The following is an 18,167-nucleotide window of genomic DNA, read 5'->3' as shown; positions in this document are numbered from 1 at the left end:
ATTGCTTCCCCGTTTATCTTTTTTAGCGTGATGACTTCGAGTTTCCTGCAAGCATCTACCTCCCGGCCTTTCTCAGGTTCCTCCTGAGAGTTGTGCTCCTTGCTGGTCTCCGCATCAGGTCATTCAACGGTTCAGTTCGTACCTATTAGCTAAGCCTCAACGCTTACCTCCTTCAGGGACGCTTCCTCTCGACGCCTGAATCTCACGCAACTTCAGCATGGCGGGAGCAGGACCAAGACAGATTCGGCAGCCTCCTCGGCCAGACTTTCGTCCAGTACAAGCTGACATCCGACAGGTTAGTTATGCTCTATGATATATTACCCAGAATTATCATATCGCGTTCTTTTCGGTTCGTACCTAATAGCACCGCAGTTCCTCAACTTCCAGTACGCTTTGTACCGCCAGCATCCACATCCCATCGGCCGACCCCCCGGCGGTTTGGTTGCACAAGTGCCAGGCCATGCTCCCGTCAGCGCTCACAGTAACTACCCAGTGCCACTTCCAGGAGTGTATCCAGGTGTCCAGCATCTCGGCCTCCCCCGTCGGCCCTTTAACACCATAGCAAACCTTACACCGCACCCCGCCGCGTTCCCCCGTGTACGGGCACATGCAAATCTTCAACGACGACGTTTGCTCCACATGGTTCGAAAGATAGGAAGGTACCGTGGCTTGCACTATCTGAAGCCGATAGCCTTTGGGGGGCAAGGCGTCGTCGCCTTGTTTCAGAGGCCCAGGCCACCTGGACAGCTTTTTATCGCCAAGTGCACATTTGGGGACAATCCAGTCACACTTGAGCAGATGGCGCGAGAAAGGAGGATAACGGAGGTAAGCCTTCATCTTGCTGTCAAAGTCGAACCCACATTCCCACGCAAGATATCTAATCAGAGCCAACACGCCCACCGGACAGAGGTTCCAAGGTGCCATGCACATCATCCAGACTATTCCGATGATCCAGCCACCGATACTTGTATTTCCCGGGGCTGCCGACTGGATCTTTGACGTAGACGATACCATGCTTTTTGAGTATGCGCAGCGCGGCTCATTATACAAGGCACTGGTGGTCTTGCGCAGGTCAAAAACACGACCTCAACCAAATCCACACAACCTGACTTGTTATGGTACGCTGTGATATTGAGTTGCCCTTGACAGTTTCATGGTCCTATTACAGCCATTGCTAACTGATATACCAAGACCAAGCATTGTGGCGCATATTCGACTGCTGTGAGATATCTCCTGATTACTGACTAGTGGTTGTCCACCAAGGTGTTGAGAGATCCACGCCCTTAACTAACCTGTTGATACAACTTTTAGTGGTTAGGGGAGTGATTGAAATGGAATACCCTCCAGGGGAGAACCCAGGTACCTACGAAGGGCCACCACCACACCGTGGCGAGGTGCCAGGAGATCGGTGCCATCGCAACAGGAGATCTAATGTAGTCCATATGGATCTCGATCCTCAAAATGGTATGTACATGTTGTGCATCTTCTTTGCTTTGTATAACAAGACTGACAAATATATAGTTCTCGTCGGAGAAGTGAACGAGCAGACAGATCATGGGATCATGCCGATTATGAAGATTTCAGACTTTGGTCTTGCCAGAGAAATCTTTCCTCTCAAGATGGCGATGAGGTACCTAGACTCCTTGGTTTTTGAGACCGTCGAAGCGCACCGTCCCCGAATGAAGGCATTGTTGATATGATGCTGACTGCAGAAACACCAGCAATTTCATGTACATGAAGATACGATTGCCTGGGAAGGATGACTACAGAATCCCAGTATGGTGGTCCCGTCTTTCCTCAGTTGAGGATTCCTCTTGTTACCATGATCACACCTCTCATGTCCTGTTTTTCTATCAGAGCATGTTGATCCACTTGCACTAATAAGGTCAATAAACAGGAGCAATTCTCCTTGGAATGGGATTACCTCCCTAATAACGTGGCCCCTTTTAACATCTGGACTCGGCAAATGACGAAGACAGCAGGCAACATAGATCAAGCTTACGCGACCAACATCTTCGGGATAGGGCTCGTAAGTTGAAAAGGCCGGCCAGGTTTTCATACTTTTGTCAGAAAATGACTTACATGTAATGGCAGATTATGCTCTCGCTGGTTACCGAATGTTATCCACCGCGGCCTCCCTATCCATCACGCATCTTCGTTCCTGCTCCAGATCCGGAAGATAAGTGCTGGGAAGACAGTTTCATTCCACATCCACCTCGTGACCGTCAAGGGGATGCCGTTTTACACGGAGTACCTCGAAATCGTGACATCGATATACAAGACTACTCAGAGAAGCCGAGAAATGATGGACGCCGCTGGGTTCGTGTATGGTCCTATGGCGGCTTCCTCTTGCTCAAGAGGAACCGGCAAAACCCTCGAGCTGCTCGAGGAAAAGTCAGCGTTCCACTGCTCCGACTGATTGCTTGGTGTCTGTGTGACGATCCGTACTACCGGCCGCGGCTCCAGCAATTACAGGAGGAGATCCGCAGGGGAGCCAACGTTAACAGGCGGATTGACAGGCTGGAGGGCACGGGCAGAACTGGCCCCAGGCCAGGAAATACTACCGATGATGCCCTGATTGACTGGGTGAGGCTGGTCTTTGATCAGCCCGAGCAATACTGGCGTTAGGGTGGTAATTATGGATCCAAAAATTGGGCATGGAGGACTGGGTGTGTTATTATGTTTCGGCAAATCTATATTGCAAACATGGCAAATTACCAAACTCCTTCCCTCAACTATACCGCGGTGCGCCGCTTTCGTATGCCCCGACATACTCCGTCGATTCCCACGCTCCCCTTTGGCTCTCTGCATCGCCCAGTGGCTGGTACGTGCTGACGGGCTGTTTGCTGGACACGCGCTTGATTCGGAACTTGCGCGTGTCTGCTTCAGAGCACCCCATGATGGAGAGCCAAAAATGGATGATACTACGGACAAAATTCAAGGGTTAGATGCTGACTCAACACTACCACCGTATAATCAAGAGAGAAACTCACGCAATAACCGCCATAAGCGCCAACATTGCACCCCCCTTAAACTTGATCTCCGTCTCCAGCTTCTTGTCCGCCGGCGTAACGCGCGACGCGTCGAAGCCATCAATGACGTCCTTGGAAAGCCCACTGTAGTTGTGGATCCATTCACCAGGTCTGCTGGCAAGGCCGTTGATGCCGAAGAGCAGCAACACAAACACCCAGGCGATCCAGATCAAGAGATCGATGAAGGTGATGGCGAGGGGGTGGATCCCGCGACGGTCGCGCTGGCTGAAGATAACGCTGACTTCGGCTACGTTCCACATAAAGGTGAGGGATATCTGGAAGGGGGGACTGTTAGTTTTCTTGCGGGAAGGGTCTGGGTGAGGGGGGAGGAGGAGGGTCAGAACGTACTGCTGGGACGAGGACGATAAAGCCGTACTGTTCCATGTATTTTACTCTTCTGTTAACGGCGAGTGAGGTGGCTAGGGCGCCGATGATGAGCATCGACATTGTTGACACCAAGCGCAGGTAGAATTTGGATTTCCATTCTTTCTCCAGGATCTCCATAATGGATTAAACTGTTCCTCTTTATTATTATGATATTAATAATATGGAATGACGCTGAGATGAATATGTGTTGAAGATGTTTGGCATCTCATAATGAAGAACCTCATCTCTGCGAGGTATATATCTTGAGACATCATCCGCTCTGGTAGCTGCATTTGGCTTGGGTTGGGGCTGAGGCGCAGCCGAGTGCATGTTGCCAAACAAACGCGCGCTTGGAGATCAGATCCCCTGCCACGTTGTGCTTGAGGCTAACGCCAGCCACGCATATACTCGAACTCAGCCACGAATCAGTCTTGCGCATTCAAGAAGGTCGGAGGGCCCGAAAGGCGCGAAGCACTGCCGACGGCCATAGTTGGGCGGTAATGCGCATGAGAGATTTTGATTGGGATAAAGAGGGGAAGCTGAGTTTGGAAAGCTCTTCTTGCTAAAAAGACTACTACCAGGTACCTATGTGAGGGAAGTAGGCAAAATGATGGCGCGATTCAAGTGAAAGAGTAATAGAAGAGAGAAACAGGAAAACGAAACGATTTACCACCCCAATTACCCCTCTCCAACCCTCTTATCCTTCCGCCGTACCCCTGATACCACGCCATGTCTTTTCCTCTCATGCCTCCACAAGTTATCTTTGCGCGTATAACTCTCAGAACACTTCCCACATTGATACGTCCTTAACCCTCCGTGTTTTGCCGATCTCTCGTGCCTGTTTCTCTCCCCGACAGTGCAAAAGGCTTGCTGACAGTCATCCATCCGACATGGGAAAGATCGGGTGTGCCGTTTCATGTGTTGGCTGATGTTTGTTAGCTATACGACTTGAAGTTTGAAAGAAAGCGGAATATGAGGCTCGTACGAAAGCTGAGATGCCGTCGCGAAAGCCGCTGAGCAGCCTGGCACCTGGCAGGTGTAGAGATGTTTGTTGGCAGGCTTTGCAGCGTCAGGGGCACGTGCTGCAGCTGGACCAGCAGGGGTTAGGGCAGAGATTTGCGAGACTGTCTCTTGTATCTGGTTTGAGTGCTCAAAGCTAGAGACTTGCTTTTCAACTGAGGTCGACATGGTAGATGGATCGTGAAGAGGATTCGGATGGGTGTAGTTAACGAAGGGTCGAGGCTCGCTGTCTGAGAGGGTCGAGAATGGACCCGCTGTTGAAGGAAAGATGGGGTGCAGAGACGTTGTTGAATCTGGGAACCAAGATGTTTGGTAATAGTTGTTGATGTATGGGGCTTGCCCGGAGAGACTTGGAGCACCAAAGAGATTGATTTGACACTGAGTAAAAGCTTGGGGAGGTGAAATCGAAGGTAGCTGGAATGAAGAACCAACGGATGGCTGTCCCACGCACCCGGAGATAGAGATAGAAGAGAAAGACCAGGAGCCGGAACGAAGTTTGGGGCAGCGAAGCTGGTTACCCCTCGGGAATCTTCTAGCAGGGTCTCAGCCCGGTCACTGTCAGGCTCGTCGAAGTGTGACGCAGTGACAGGCCGGGCCGGCCACAAGCCAGGCGGATGCTGATACGGCGCGCCAGGGACATTGTTGTCGAGGTCATGGGAAAGGCGGTTTTTAAGAGTTCACGTCGTGAAGAAAGAGTATTGTGCTGGTGGAGGTGTTGCTCTGAGGTGGTTGTGTGGAGAAAGCATAAAACGGAAGAGCTCGGGAAGGTTTTGTTCCTGTTCGCCTATACAAGTTAAGGTAATGTTGAAGAAATTGGACAAACACAGCGTAATGGCTATTACGGAGTGTCTGGGAGGAAGTTATCTTCCGGGGTTGAAGTTGTTTTTAAATGCCTGAAGGCTTTCGACACGAACCGTCTGTCTCGAAGTGTCCTCTCCATTTTCACACAACTTGGATCTAGATTAGAAATCTCAGTCTTGTGGAAGGACGCCCGGTATCATTGGGATATGCCCCTTTACTTAAAATCAGCCTGAGGCATCTGTGTTCAACGCCTGGTCAGTGAGTGCCTCCGGCCGAGGTTGCCCAATTACTACGCAGGGATTGACATACCCATGCAAGCTGACAATGGCCCTGCGGGGTTGAAAACCCGCACCTTCGCACATCTTGCACTGACCTTGCCCAACTTCATCCATTCAGCTGACACTTCTTCAATCTTCTGTCACGCCTAATATCCCACAAGATCCGCACCTCCAAGCATGCAAGTTCTCCCTCATCAGCCTTGTAGTTCCCTGTTAGAGGCCCTGCCTCCTGAGATCCTGATCCAAATCTGCCAGAACCTATGTCTTCATTGCTGCCATCCTAGAATCGGCGAGGTCCGCTTTAAAGACGCTGCCATTTGGCTCCGCGACCAGAGCGCCATCGCCAGGTTGAGTGCCTGCTCCAGATACCTTCGCGAGATTGCCCAGCCTATTCTCTTTCATTTCTTCCATAGCCTCGAGTCACTCTTCCTCCTCCGGGGCCGCCTCGCCGTCTTTCTTCGCGCCCTTTGCCTGCGACCTGATCTGGCGAAATCCGTCAAAAGTTTGGTCCTCTGGTCACCCTTCATTGTGCACCAGTTTGGACCCGTCAAGCCGAGTTTTGAAGATGCGGCCAAAGACAAGGATGGCCTCCTGAAGAGCGTTTTGAAAAAGCTCGGGCCGTGGTGGGAGTTGCAAATGAAAGCCGGCGTGGATGTCCTCCATTCGCTTGCCCTGGTGCTCGCCCCTCAGGCTAGCTACGTGTTGATCCAACGCCGGTTTGACGATCCAAGCCTTAAAACATCATGGGTCCATTGGCCACATCCCCTGGACAATCTCCGGCATCTTGTCTTGCCTGGATGGAGGGATCCAGATACGGCACAGCAGACATATCACCTCAATGAGATGGTGGGATTGTTGAGGCATACAAAGAACCTGGAGAGCCTTGTCGCTATTGACTGCGGCATCGACAGTTGGCGGTCTTCCATAGGGCCTCAAATCAGTTTGGACTCGTTGCCAAAGGATGTTGAGCTTCGGTTCCTCAAGAGGATCTCGATCAACGGCAGACGTCTCGGGCCTGAGTACGTCGAGTTCATCATCCGACACAGTACAGTCTTGGAGGATGTGGAGTATTATCACAATTATTATGACAGAGGATGGCAGCCGCTCGAGTTGGACAAGCACTTCGGAGCGGCCAAACGCACGCTCCGAAGGCTGTGCTATTCGGCTTTGCCAATCAAGGAGAGGCTAAAACATTCCGACCGTATCGAGGATTTTGTGGGCAGAAGGCCGTTCCTTGAGGCAAAGTTTCAGGATGGAGTTACGTTCTCAGACTTTTCTGCCCTCGAAACGCTCGAGGTCGAGCAACTCTTCTTGTACGGGCCGGTATTCAGACCACCTGACGACATGGATAATGATCGCAGTCTTCAACTGGCTACGACAGAAGATTTCCTTGCGAAATTTCCGCCTTCGCTGAAGCACCTTCGCCTTGGTTGCATTACGCACTGGCCAATTGTGTTTCGAGATGTGTTGGAAATGGCTCAACAGCGCACCCGGCTTCCTGAACTCTGTTCTGTTCAGCTCGAGGTTCTCGCAAAGCCACCCAAAGAGGACCTCGAAAGTCTCGTGTTTGCGTTTCAGTGTACAGGGATCGCATTCTCCGTTTTGCGGACAGCCAGCAATCCGTCGTCGAGAGGCTTACTACCTCCAAGACCTGGATACCCGGTTCCCGCGGTTGTTTCTTTCACGGGAGGCACATGGGAAGTAGAACGACAGATCCTTTGGGAAACAAGGGAACAACCCTGAAATGTAGGCAAAGAGAAAAGAGTCACTCCTCAGGCTTCTGATTGACAAACAATGCTGCAAACAATGGGGCCTATCTCTGGTAGTTTACTAGGTCAGTAGTAGTTAGAACGAAAGAACGAGTTCCACGATTAGATGCCGTTGATTTCAAATGCTCGCGCTCTGGAAAATTCTTTTCGCTTGCCTAAGTTTGTTTTTTTTACTATGGTACATCCCGTCCTAATAAACCAAACCGATAGACACGAGGAAATGCACAAAAGAAAGCAGCCAAGGCACCCTCCTTTTACAGCCCCAACGACATTTTCACACATGACAACATTCCAGCGTGGTGAGGTCCTAATAGGTTGTGGCGAGCGGTGGTCTTATGGCTATGACACGGTGCGGGTGAAAAGCCTATGCCGGTCCTGCAAGCAGTGGTAAGCGGAGGATGCCCGCCGTGTGGCTGCTGTCATGGAGCAGATTCAGGTAAATTCAGGTAATGAAGGAGAGGATTGCGAGGGCTAAGGCTCGTGATGAGAAGAGCAAGCAAAGGAGAAAGGAGTGGGAGTGAGAAGGAATGAAGTCATAGTTGCCAGGTACGTAACCAGACATTAATGAGACTTCGTTCGATGATTCTATTTCACTATATCAATGTAGCTCGATGTCAGCATTTTTTTATTCGTAGAAGACCGCTTAAATGCAGTGTTGAACGCTAGGCAAAAGGAATTCTTAAACCTGCAAAGACACCAGACCCCCCTATATACCCCGGAACATGCAGACAACTCCATCCATACTCTCCTGCTCTTCAGAATGGACGATGTGACTTCGAGAATGTAATCAAAGCCACCCGGCCTAAATCACCAGATATTGCGACAGAAAGGTCCGTCACCTTGACGGTTACAACATCGTGGGGTTTGCTCGTCGCTGGCCTAAACTCTGGAGGTAGCCACAAGACGTCTTCTCCTTGGAATGTGATCCAGGTCCCGTTGCTGTTGATGCCATACCCCACACGCTGGAAACGTATTGCCTGAGGCTGACTCTCGGTGCGATTTTCCTTTGCTTCCCCCGTTTCCTCTGCCTCCTCGGCGTCATGATCCTCATCATCGCATATTATCATTTGCCCATCTTCATCTTCATCTTCACGTCGTCAAGTAGCGCACGGGCAAGGATTATATGTGTGGTAGGCAGACATGGTTCAGCTCACCTGTACCCTGAACTATCTGAATCAAGCCATGGTTGTCTCCTATCTGGGTACCTGAGTTATAAGGGCCGAATTGGTTTAACATCAGCGACGCCATCATGATGCCTGCGATATTATCGCTCTGCCGAGATATGGTGATCGAACGTTTTGCCAGGCGGAAGGGTTGATGACAGGCACGACCAGATCATCACGGAAACACAAAGAACCCCGCAAGTTGGGCATCAACCGGCCACAGTCCCACAGCCTTGCCTTCACAGGCTCACGGTTCTGTGTGTTTTACGTACACAGTATTAATTAAGGGATTCGACAAGTGAGAAGTCATCCGCAAGGCCTCTGGGATGATTAAACCAGTTCCTATAATTACGTATAGCCTAGTAATTATATCTTTTGGGAGCCGAGTTTGTCACTCGTCAACCTTCAAGCAAAATGCTCAGGCTCAGGTCAGGCAAAAGCGGCGTATCAGCACATTGACCGTATCTGTGTCTTTTTGCCACAAGAGGATAACACACCTTTCAGATTCTTCATGGCCGTAGTAGGCTTCCTTGATGTGAGATCCCATATGTCGATGCCTTCGCCTTTCGCGGCTGCAAGCCGTGTTCCATCTGGTGACCAGCATATTGATTCTGCCCCTTCATGACGAACGGCCATCAGAGATAGAGTGAAGAATTTCTTGACCCAGTGTATGTCGTGTTTCGTGGCTGAAAGCCGAGTTGCACCAGAACATCTTGAGGCTTCCCCAAAACATGATTTCAATGTGCCGGCCTTCTGACAAGTCCCAAACTTGAATTCTCCCATCGCCGAGCCCCAAAACCCTGGTTTTGGCATGAAAGCTTGATATATTGTAATTGAAGGATCTTGAAACAACATTAATATTAGAAAATTTTGGACATTCGGGAGATCGATATGTAGCTTACAGCAATCGATTTGAGGTAGTTACTTGGGTTTGGTCGAGAAGTGTTTGTCCACGTACCGGGGTTTGGCGGTTGAACTCTTTTTTGTCCACCTCCCCGTGAACTTGGTCGAGCGTTCAGACCAGTTTCCGCAGAACTGGTGTATGCCCCTAACCCTGAACCGACCACATCAGGTATGTACCTGGTCTGGGCCCCTGAAACGAGAGACTATCGATAGACGGATCACCTGGTAAGTGAAACAAATCACCCCTTCTAGAGAGGTCTTTCTCTTCCATTACAGTAATTCTTCAATCTCGCGCACTCTGCTGCGAACATTCACCTAACATCTTCTGCCAACACCAGAGTAGTTTCCTCGCACCGCCATTAGGCCTTGTCCCTCTGACGTACCATATCAACTTCACAATGCCCGTCCTGCTCACCAACCTCCCAGACGAACTCCTCGAGGCCATTGTCGCCGCCCTTTGTGGTACTCACAGCGACTATCCGATCGACATTCCGGGCTGCACCTACCGCACATATGGCAGGTGCCCGCCATGCGACGAAGCGCGATATGTCGGGCTCAAGTCACTTTGTCTCACGTCTCGTCGCTTTTACAATATTGCGCATTCGCACATCTATCATCATGTGTCACTGAGCAATGACTGGTGGAACCCTCTACGGAAGTTCGCCACACAACCAGCCCTTGCGCGGTCGGTCCGATCACTCTGCTGGGCCAACGTGAATAACAACCCGGTGTCGAATGGAGTCATATATAAGGATATTCAGCGCGACAAACGCCTTGTTCTCAGTCTATACGCCGTCCTGAAGAAGTACGGTACCCGATGGTCGTTATCAAAGAGCAAACGGGATGCCTTGCGACCATTCATCTATCCCCGGTCCGGCCTGACCATAGAACTTTTGGCGGCTCTGCTCCCGAACCTCGAGACACTCGTTGCAGAGGTACACGCCAGAACAGGGTTCCGGTTTTGCACCCCCGGATCACTGCCCGGTTACGGAGGATTCACCTTAGGTGTTACTCGGTTGACAAAATAGACCCGAGGATAGCAATGCGTTGTTACAAAGGCCTCTTCGCCGCGGCCCGCGACAGCCTCGAGACTGTGGTGCTGGATATGTGCTGTATAAAAACTCGAATTTGTCCCTTCAGATGGCTGGAATATAAGACGGAGGGACGAGGACAAGTGGAATGGGAAAGCGGCTGGCAGGAGGACAAGGAAGGCCACGAAATCACCCTCACTCGAGTGACGCACCTCACCATCGTCAACTGGATCCTCGAGTCTGGCCCCCTCTGCGGTCTGCTAGCCTCTTTCCCAAACGTCACGCACATGCACATTAGAATTCTTGGTCCTGCGATCCCGGAACGAGTTCCTAGTCCCCGGATCCCAGAGGAGAGGTTTTGGCGTTACATGCAGGAGCCTCTTCCACGGATCACCGCCATCTTCCGCTCACTGGATCGCGCGCCCAAGCTTCAGTCTCTAGTTCTCGAAGTCGGAGCCACTTTCAACGGTTGGATCAGGTGGTGGAACGAGACTGACGCCAGAGAGTTTGAGACAGAGATGGAAGCGCGTGGGGTGAGGGTTGAGTTTCGGCATCCAGCGTTGCGCACTGTCGTCAATACCATGGTGGCCCGACCAGGGAAGCGGTCCGCCATCCTGACCTGGCCAAAGATAGGTTTATTCATCCCCTGAATGACCACTGACATCAGTAATATCTTGCAGCGAAAACAACCATTGTAGTATTCCTCCCAAACATCAACTTTTCAGCATGTTTAGCATCGCAATACATTTGCCTCTCCATCGGAAATAGGAATAAAATAAGGTGGACTTCATGTTTGATCCTAACAGCGATAAAGCACTTTACTCGAGTTTTTCAACGTCCAACTGAAGTACGTACGATGCTTGACATCTAGTTTTTCAAAAAAGGGAAAGGAAGACGGCTAAACTCAGAGAACGTGGGACCGTGCTGAATCCAACATAAAGATCTGGCCCGTTAGCAAGTACATACATTCAGGATGTCAAGAAAAGTAATCAAGTGAATCTTCCTGCGGTAGATCAATAACTTGATAGGTCAGATCCACTCCCAAAATTAGTCCTCAAGGTAGCTCTTAAATCTTCGCCTGCGGGATGCCAAATGCCACAATAGCTCGCTGGCACGAAGTCATCCACATGCATGTAAACTTTCCGTCAGCTCGGCCCCCCATTTAAGCCTCGCCTAATACGGAGTGTAGTCCCACCGTGTCTTGAGCCTTGTCTTGTGCTCCCCGCAGCCTGATACTCTCCTCCAACATACCCTTTTCATCATGAGAAGACATTTTCTCGCACTCCCGCCTCAACCTTTTAATCTGTGATGCAGTCCACAATGCCCATTCTCCTAACCGATCTCCCAAACGAACTCATCGAGGCCATCGTGGCAGCTCTCTGCGGCGACCTTGACGCCTCTCCTGGCACTCTGGCCAGCTGCATCGACCCCGGACATGGCTGCCTATCCTGCGACAGAACACGCCTCGCCGCCTTGAATGCGCTGTGTCGCACGTCTCGTCTATTTTACGAGATTAGTCTCCCTCACCTTTACCATCGTGTGTCGCCCGACTCCAACTGGTGGATGCTATTGCGCACGTTGGCCACGCGTCCGGATCTCGCGCAGCGCGTTCGGTCCCTTTGCTGGGTGGATATGGGTTGCTACAGACCACTTGCAGCTATCCGTGAAGAGTTACAGAATAACAAGGCCATCGCCGGTGCTTTTGTTGACCGAATGGAGGAGTTTCTCGCAACTTTGCCCCCTGAGGTGTGTCGCAAGTTGGGAGGCAACGCGGAAAAAGAGCTCGACTTTTTCCTCCGGCACCAAGCCGACATACCACTGGACTTTGCCATTACCTTTCTCCCGAATATCGAGACCCTGATCGCAGAATTGGACCAGGCATCGGTATTTCTATTCTGTTCGCCCGGTATGCTGCCCCGGCTCCGGCAGCTTCACCTTAGTTACTCCGATGTTCGCGGAGTACTGCGCATGTCGAGGATCCTGCGCCTGTTGAAGGCTACGAGCGACAGTCTTGAGACGGTGGTGCTGCAGATGTGCGATACCAAGATACAGCCCTATCTTTTCCGATTTAGATGGGACGCCTATGACGACCAATTCGAGGTGCTAGACGTACCCGAGGAGCCGACAAAGCTGGGATATTTCAACTTCACTGTTCCTCACGTCACGCGCCTCGCCATCCGCGACTGGATCCTTGATCATCGTGTCCTTCGCGTTATGTTCGCCACCTTCTCAAATATTACCCACCTTCATTTCCAAATCGTCGGCCCCCGCTGCCTCGCGCGGAATGACAGGTGCTTGCAGAATCCTCTGCACTGGATTGCCGCGGTCTTCCGCTCGCCGGACTGCGTACCCAAGCTGCGGTGCTTTGTCCTCGAGGTGGAGAAGACCTTTGATACTTGGGAGAAGTGGTGGAATGAAAGTGCGTCCAGAAGTTTAATCGAGGTGATGGAGGCCCGTGGAGTGGAGTTTGAGTTTCGGCATCCAAAGCTGAGACGGAAAAGGGATGTGCCTGGGAGATTGAGGTTGATGTTGAGGTCAGAGCGACGGGAGGCATAAGACCTTCATAGCTTTAATAACGGTGTGGTTTGTCTTTGAGTTTTTTGCCCTGACGCGTTCCTCTGATCGGCCAGGTGCTGGCTTAAAGTAAGCCACGTTGTTCTCTCAAATAATTAGAATCGACATGACAACCTTGTCGGTATACGACAGATATACGATGTGTAAAGTTATACGGGTGAGAGAAATAAAACCATCGATGTTGTCATTAATTATCATGTGTTGTGCCGGTTTCGAACCCTCCATCTCGACCGTGTCCCACGGTGCTATCAATCTCTAACAGCCCAGTCATGATATCCCATCCCCTTTAAGCCTATGTCAGCTGTTAAGTGCTCGTGTTTGTTCCGTTCATGAGTGTGAGGCCCGGCTGCTACTTACCAAGTTCCAAGATCTGTTCAAATGTCTCTGATACTTTGTCTTCAAGTGCCGCCTTTAACTATCGAGCAACCTGCCTCGCAGCTCCCGCTGGTCTGTGGCATGCCAGAGGCGTTATCTAAGGTGCACCGACTCTCAAGTCGTTTGCGGTTGGTTGCTGTGGTGACCCCGGAGATCTCTTCCATGGGCGTTCCTCCAATGCTTAGAGAGGTTGTCCTTTCGGGTGTACCTTCGAAAACAAACAGAGCACGAGAACGGCCGTTCTCCGTTGTGCTTCAAGGTCTTCATATGGCGATCCAGGTCGCTGCTTGTGCCAAACACCTTTTGGCAGTCGTCGTGCGGGCACTGATAGGCTTGCTTGTGCTGCTTTTTGTGCTGTCTGTGGAGGCGTCAGTCCTGGGGCTCGTTTCCAAGGGTCGATATGGGAGGGCACCCACGGGAGCTCGAGATGTGTCTGGAAAGAAGACTCGCATATGTTGCACTGGAGCGAGTTCGCAGTTGCATAGGGTGCATTGCTGGTGAGGGTGGTGCTGATCGCGTCACCTGTTCCCAAGACCACATGTTGCTGAGAAGAGGCAGCATGCGGGGAATGTTCTCTCCGTAACGTATGGTTGGAGTTTCCAGGGCCACTAAGAACGTATGAAAATGGCCCCCCCTGGGCAGGAACGGAGCAATCAACAACCGCATCTGGAAGACGAAAGCGTTTCCAGGCGGAACCTGCATTCAATCTGCCATTGTTCCAGTCCTGGACGGTCCAGGGCTGTTGCGTGTTCCGGACAACGGTTGGTGGGCTGGGTTGGGAGGTAGGTCCGAGTGGAAGCGGTCCAGGATATGCTCTGCGTTGATCCAGGGGGAGCTGACCTGGCGGTGGATAGAATACATACGTTGGAAGAGCCGGCGCTGGGCCCCTGGGCACGGGATAACTAGGAAAAAAGGGTCCGTGGTAACCCAGGTGCTGGTCCGTGGAGAGGTCCACGACATGACTTGGCCCAGGAGCCAGGTGTGACGCATGGTCCAACGACAATCCAGGAGAGAATTCCAGAGGAGCGTGTAGAAAAGGCAGATTTGAGCGTCTATTAAAGCTCTTTCCCCATTCCATAGCGCCGGCCTGCGGCGTCCTGATCGTGGACCCGTCCAATGGATGTATCCGGCGCGATGCCAACGCCTGAGTTTCGCCATGGATTCCAGCCACAGGACCTTCGCCAGCCTCCAAGTGGGAATCCACTCCAGTGTCCCTTGGTCCAGCCACATCGAACTTCGCTTTGCCATACCCGACTGGTCTTGTTGACTCGGTGGGTCTCTGAACCGACCTTGAACGTGCAGGGCGTTGATTCATTCTGCAGTTATCAACAACGAGTAAGTAAGGCACTCCGTATAACATGCTGGACTGGGGCTAGATACTCGGTAGTGACAGCGGGAGCGAGCAATTCGAGGCTGAACAAAGGGGTCTGGGGTGACCGGTGAGAGTTCGACACATGGATCGGCTATTGACCAATTTAAGGAGACTGAGAGATTGCAAAAATGCTCTAAGATCTCAAACACGCATTCAGGGAAGAAATGAGACATATCTAACCGAAAGACCTGGGAGAGAATACTTATGAGGCAACCAGATGCCAGGTCAAAAGAGCGAAAACATTCACTCGATGTACAGATTACATCGTAATATTGCCTCCAGCCTCCATTCATGTTGCCAACTCAGACGTAAATGCCAACTTCATGGTGCCTTGGGCCATAATTGACATCGATTCATCGCCTCCATCAGGCCATCCACTGCATTCTGACCGACGACGCCCCCCAAGGTTCACCCGCTTTCTGTTGGGGAAAACGGTATTAAAAGACAACGGCATTGGGCCATCAGACACTTCCAGAAGCGACCACATGCTGCACATTTTGTGGGCCATGTTGGACGATTGCGAGGTGTTAGCTAACACCTGGAATGGGATGAATCCCCTAAGACTTTAAGACTTTTGGAAATTCCGAGGTCTGTGTTAAAGCATTCAGGCCCCGAAACTCACATTTCTAGATCTTCCTCACATGGTCCAAGCCGACGGCGTATCATTTCTGCATATCTCTCAGCCTTGCCTCTGAGATACTTTGATGGTACAATACCAAATACAATCGCAAAGTCACTTCTATTTGCCAAATGCCTTGTGAATAACCCAATCCAGCATCTCATGATGGTACCAAACCGCTAAGGCCAAGTCACTCTAGCACCTCAACCGTTCGCCTTGATATCTCAGGAGGCAGCCAATTTCAGGGCTTAGCTACCGGTGCCTCCACTGACTTGATTCGTCGCCTCGTTTGCAATGCAGTGCAAGTTTTTCATTTTCATCCTCAATTGACACATTCAGTGCTGCAGTTCATCGCTTCATTTCCACCAGATTCGGCCTGCCTCCTGCTGATACAGGCCCTTTCGCCTTGACTCCTCTTGCCGATGTCCGAGGTTCCAGCAAATCAAAGGGAGGGCTCCAGAGGTTGTGTTGCCTGCTTGGCTTGGACAGAGGTCTAAATGGCCAGCATGCATGCTCCTGCTGCGGCACAGACGGTGACGATGGTGAGGTTTGGAGGTGAACGAGCGGCCAACATAATCAGACACCCCTCAGGGTGCCAAGTGTGATTCCATCCCTTATTACACCAGGGCAAACAACAACCCCCCAACCACCGCCCCTCCAACCGCCATCAAAACCGACCCAAACGCCCCCTTCACACCAGCATTCTTCTCCTCCCCACCCCACCCTTCCCACCACCACCCGAACCACCCGTCGGCGCCGCGGCTGCATCACATCCCTCCGTCATCACCCCCTTCTCGCACCCCAACCTCGTCACGGCAGCCGACACGCTACTCGCGGCCTTCTCATCCATCACTCCCAAGCACGGATCGCCAGACACAGTCACCGTCGCGCGCGGGACGCCGGTCGTGGTCGGGATCGGCCTCTTAATACCACCGCGAAGAGGTTCACCAAACTGGTTGTACCCGGGCGCCGGGTCGGGGATGACTGCGCAGAGCGAGCGGCCGAGCTGCATTTCACGAGTGTCGACGTCGTCGGCGGGGATGGGGAGCGCCTCGGTGACGGCGAAGGCGAAGGAGGTCCAGTTGTGGCAGGTGGAGTTGGACTGGGTCGGGGAGAGGTCGAGGGGGTTTTTGCCCTCTCCGTTGTTCCCCGATGAGGGGGTGATGGTGAATTTGGTCGAGCGGATTTGCTCAAACAGGTAATGCCTGTCTCCGTCGATGGTTCGCATGCCCGGGTAGCAGGCGATGGCGCTGAGGGTCCAGGAGAGGGAGTACCGGGCTGCGGGAGCGGAGGTGTTGAGGTTGGTGGAGATTGTGGTGAGGAAGAAGGGGTTGGAACGCCGTTGGTCGGGTGGGAGGGAGGCGTTGTTGTAGATAGGATCGATGGCGTATTCATCTAGGAATAGAATGTGTACCTCGACCCAGTCCCGGTCGGTAGCGTTGGGATCGTCGAGGTTGTAGAGGTGGTACTCTATGGTCATGGCGCAGGACAGCGCCGCGGTGTGGAGGTTGTGGATGGCCCAGACCATGGGGAAGACAGGCCCGGGAGCGTAGGTGTCATTGTTGGCGAAGACCAGAGAGACGGTCACGGTCGCGAGGTGGGTGATGTCGTTGCCATTGGGAGCGGCCAGGGCACTGCCGTACAAAGCAGAGCCCATGAGGGCCATCAACAGACGTCGTGAAGGGGCCATGAGTCAAAACATGCTGAGGACGAAGTTCCAACGATGGACTGCCCGCGGGCTGTGGATGGAAGAAGGGTGACGGCGTCCAACAACGAGAATGAGGGCCCACCAAACCTAATGTTTGATGTCTCCTACGTGCCTGGTATTTATACTACTACAGACACAGGGCGCTAGTTGTCATTCCAAAACTTCCAAACCCAGAAACAGTCGTCTCTACGGGCCGATGTTGTGTGGAACCTTGTCGTTGCAGGGGCAAAGGGCATTGCAGCCAACCTTTGCTGAACAACATTCCAGGTCCACCAACTACACCAGATATGTCATGGTGTTGCTGGACCGGAACCGAAAATATTGCTGCCTACCGCCAGGGTACCACCTATGTAGTGATATGGGATGATTGTCGATGGCGAGGACTGATGCTGCGACATGTCATGATGTTGCTTGTCACCGCTACCAGCTTCAACACTACCGTACGATCTTGCAGAGCAAAAGCGTGGGACCGGAGGCCCCAACTGGCATAGTGTCACTGGAGGTTAAAACAATCGCAGTGTCCTAAACCAACCAGATGGTGTCTAATGCGTGCCGATGAAGGAGTATCGGTTGACACGGCCATCCAGGGACTGCACTCAGAGTCAACAGACATGCAGCATGTAAGAGCGTGCCTGAGAATTAGAATTGTCTCCTCACAGTACGATAGAGGGGGCCAGATATAAAAGCATCACTTCTCATTCAATCTATCTTTCAGTACCTTCTATCCCATCTAGGTTACACATGAGGGTGGTAAACCTGACGGTTGACATGACTCCAATCCTGCGTCTCCCCCGACACATTTTGTGTACAGCACTTCTTCAAGCCTTTTGTTTCCTTTCTGCCTCAGAAATAATGATTCAGGGACGTGGCCATGAAGACAGCTCAGGGAGTGAAATGTCATCTCACAGATACGAAGGAGGTTTCGGGGCTGGTGGCTCGCATATTAATCAGGAGGATGGCGGGTTCACGTTATTCCGGCCCCAGCAATAACAACGGTCAGAGGTCCATCTGGACAGAACGTTCCCCCAACAACTAGACTATGATAGTTCTACATAAGTACCGGTGAATATTCATCTAAGCGTTATTTTTACCATATCTAGATTACCCACCCTTCGAACGCCTGTCATGGATTTTCATCTACTGTACAGTTCGGGAG

General features: G+C 51.8%; 7 protein-coding genes across 7 annotated transcripts; 3 read left to right on the top strand and 4 right to left on the bottom strand.

The window, feature by feature from the left end:
• Positions 1 to 357: 357 nt before the first annotated feature.
• VTJ04DRAFT_9690 (uncharacterized protein) lies at positions 358 to 837 on the bottom strand (the record flags this gene model as incomplete). The annotated part of the gene is made up of 1 exon (XM_069368265.1): positions 358 to 837. One exon carries the CDS (start codon positions 835 to 837, stop codon positions 358 to 360), a length of 480 nt encoding a protein of 159 aa, XP_069214426.1.
• Positions 838 to 2,731: 1,894 nt separating this feature from the next.
• Positions 2,732 to 3,536, bottom strand: VTJ04DRAFT_9689 (uncharacterized protein; the record flags this gene model as incomplete). Its single annotated transcript, XM_069368263.1, has 3 exons — positions 2,732 to 2,924; positions 2,994 to 3,307; positions 3,381 to 3,536. The coding sequence occupies 3 exons, from the start codon at positions 3,534 to 3,536 to the stop codon at positions 2,732 to 2,734; spliced, it is 663 nt and encodes a 220-aa protein (XP_069214425.1).
• A 776-nt stretch (positions 3,537 to 4,312) lies between these two features.
• On the bottom strand, positions 4,313 to 5,073 carry VTJ04DRAFT_9688 (uncharacterized protein; the record flags this gene model as incomplete). Its single annotated transcript, XM_069368262.1, has 3 exons — positions 4,313 to 4,323; positions 4,384 to 4,486; positions 4,975 to 5,073. 3 exons carry the CDS (start codon positions 5,071 to 5,073, stop codon positions 4,313 to 4,315), a joined length of 213 nt encoding a protein of 70 aa, XP_069214424.1.
• A 601-nt stretch (positions 5,074 to 5,674) lies between these two features.
• Positions 5,675 to 7,240, top strand: VTJ04DRAFT_9687 (uncharacterized protein; the record flags this gene model as incomplete). Its single annotated transcript, XM_069368261.1, has 1 exon — positions 5,675 to 7,240. The coding sequence occupies one exon, from the start codon at positions 5,675 to 5,677 to the stop codon at positions 7,238 to 7,240; it is 1,566 nt and encodes a 521-aa protein (XP_069214423.1).
• A 2,490-nt stretch (positions 7,241 to 9,730) lies between these two features.
• VTJ04DRAFT_9686 (uncharacterized protein) lies at positions 9,731 to 11,013 on the top strand (the record flags this gene model as incomplete). Its single annotated transcript, XM_069368260.1, has 2 exons — positions 9,731 to 10,142; positions 10,361 to 11,013. 2 exons carry the CDS (start codon positions 9,731 to 9,733, stop codon positions 11,011 to 11,013), a joined length of 1,065 nt encoding a protein of 354 aa, XP_069214422.1.
• Positions 11,014 to 11,683: 670 nt separating this feature from the next.
• VTJ04DRAFT_9685 (uncharacterized protein) lies at positions 11,684 to 13,413 on the top strand (the record flags this gene model as incomplete). Its single annotated transcript, XM_069368259.1, has 3 exons — positions 11,684 to 12,782; positions 12,994 to 13,006; positions 13,341 to 13,413. The coding sequence occupies 3 exons, from the start codon at positions 11,684 to 11,686 to the stop codon at positions 13,411 to 13,413; spliced, it is 1,185 nt and encodes a 394-aa protein (XP_069214421.1).
• A 2,581-nt stretch (positions 13,414 to 15,994) lies between these two features.
• VTJ04DRAFT_9684 (uncharacterized protein) lies at positions 15,995 to 16,969 on the bottom strand (the record flags this gene model as incomplete). Its single annotated transcript, XM_069368258.1, has 1 exon — positions 15,995 to 16,969. The coding sequence occupies one exon, from the start codon at positions 16,967 to 16,969 to the stop codon at positions 15,995 to 15,997; it is 975 nt and encodes a 324-aa protein (XP_069214420.1).
• Between the last annotated feature and the right edge of the window lie 1,198 nt (positions 16,970 to 18,167).

The sequence above is a fragment of the Mycothermus thermophilus genome (genome assembly GCF_041956435.1).
Source record: "Mycothermus thermophilus strain CBS 625.91 unplaced genomic scaffold VTJ04scaffold_7, whole genome shotgun sequence".
Taxonomy (NCBI): Eukaryota; Fungi; Ascomycota; class Sordariomycetes; order Sordariales; family Chaetomiaceae; genus Mycothermus; species Mycothermus thermophilus.
This window is presented reverse-complemented; position numbering and strand designations above follow the sequence as displayed.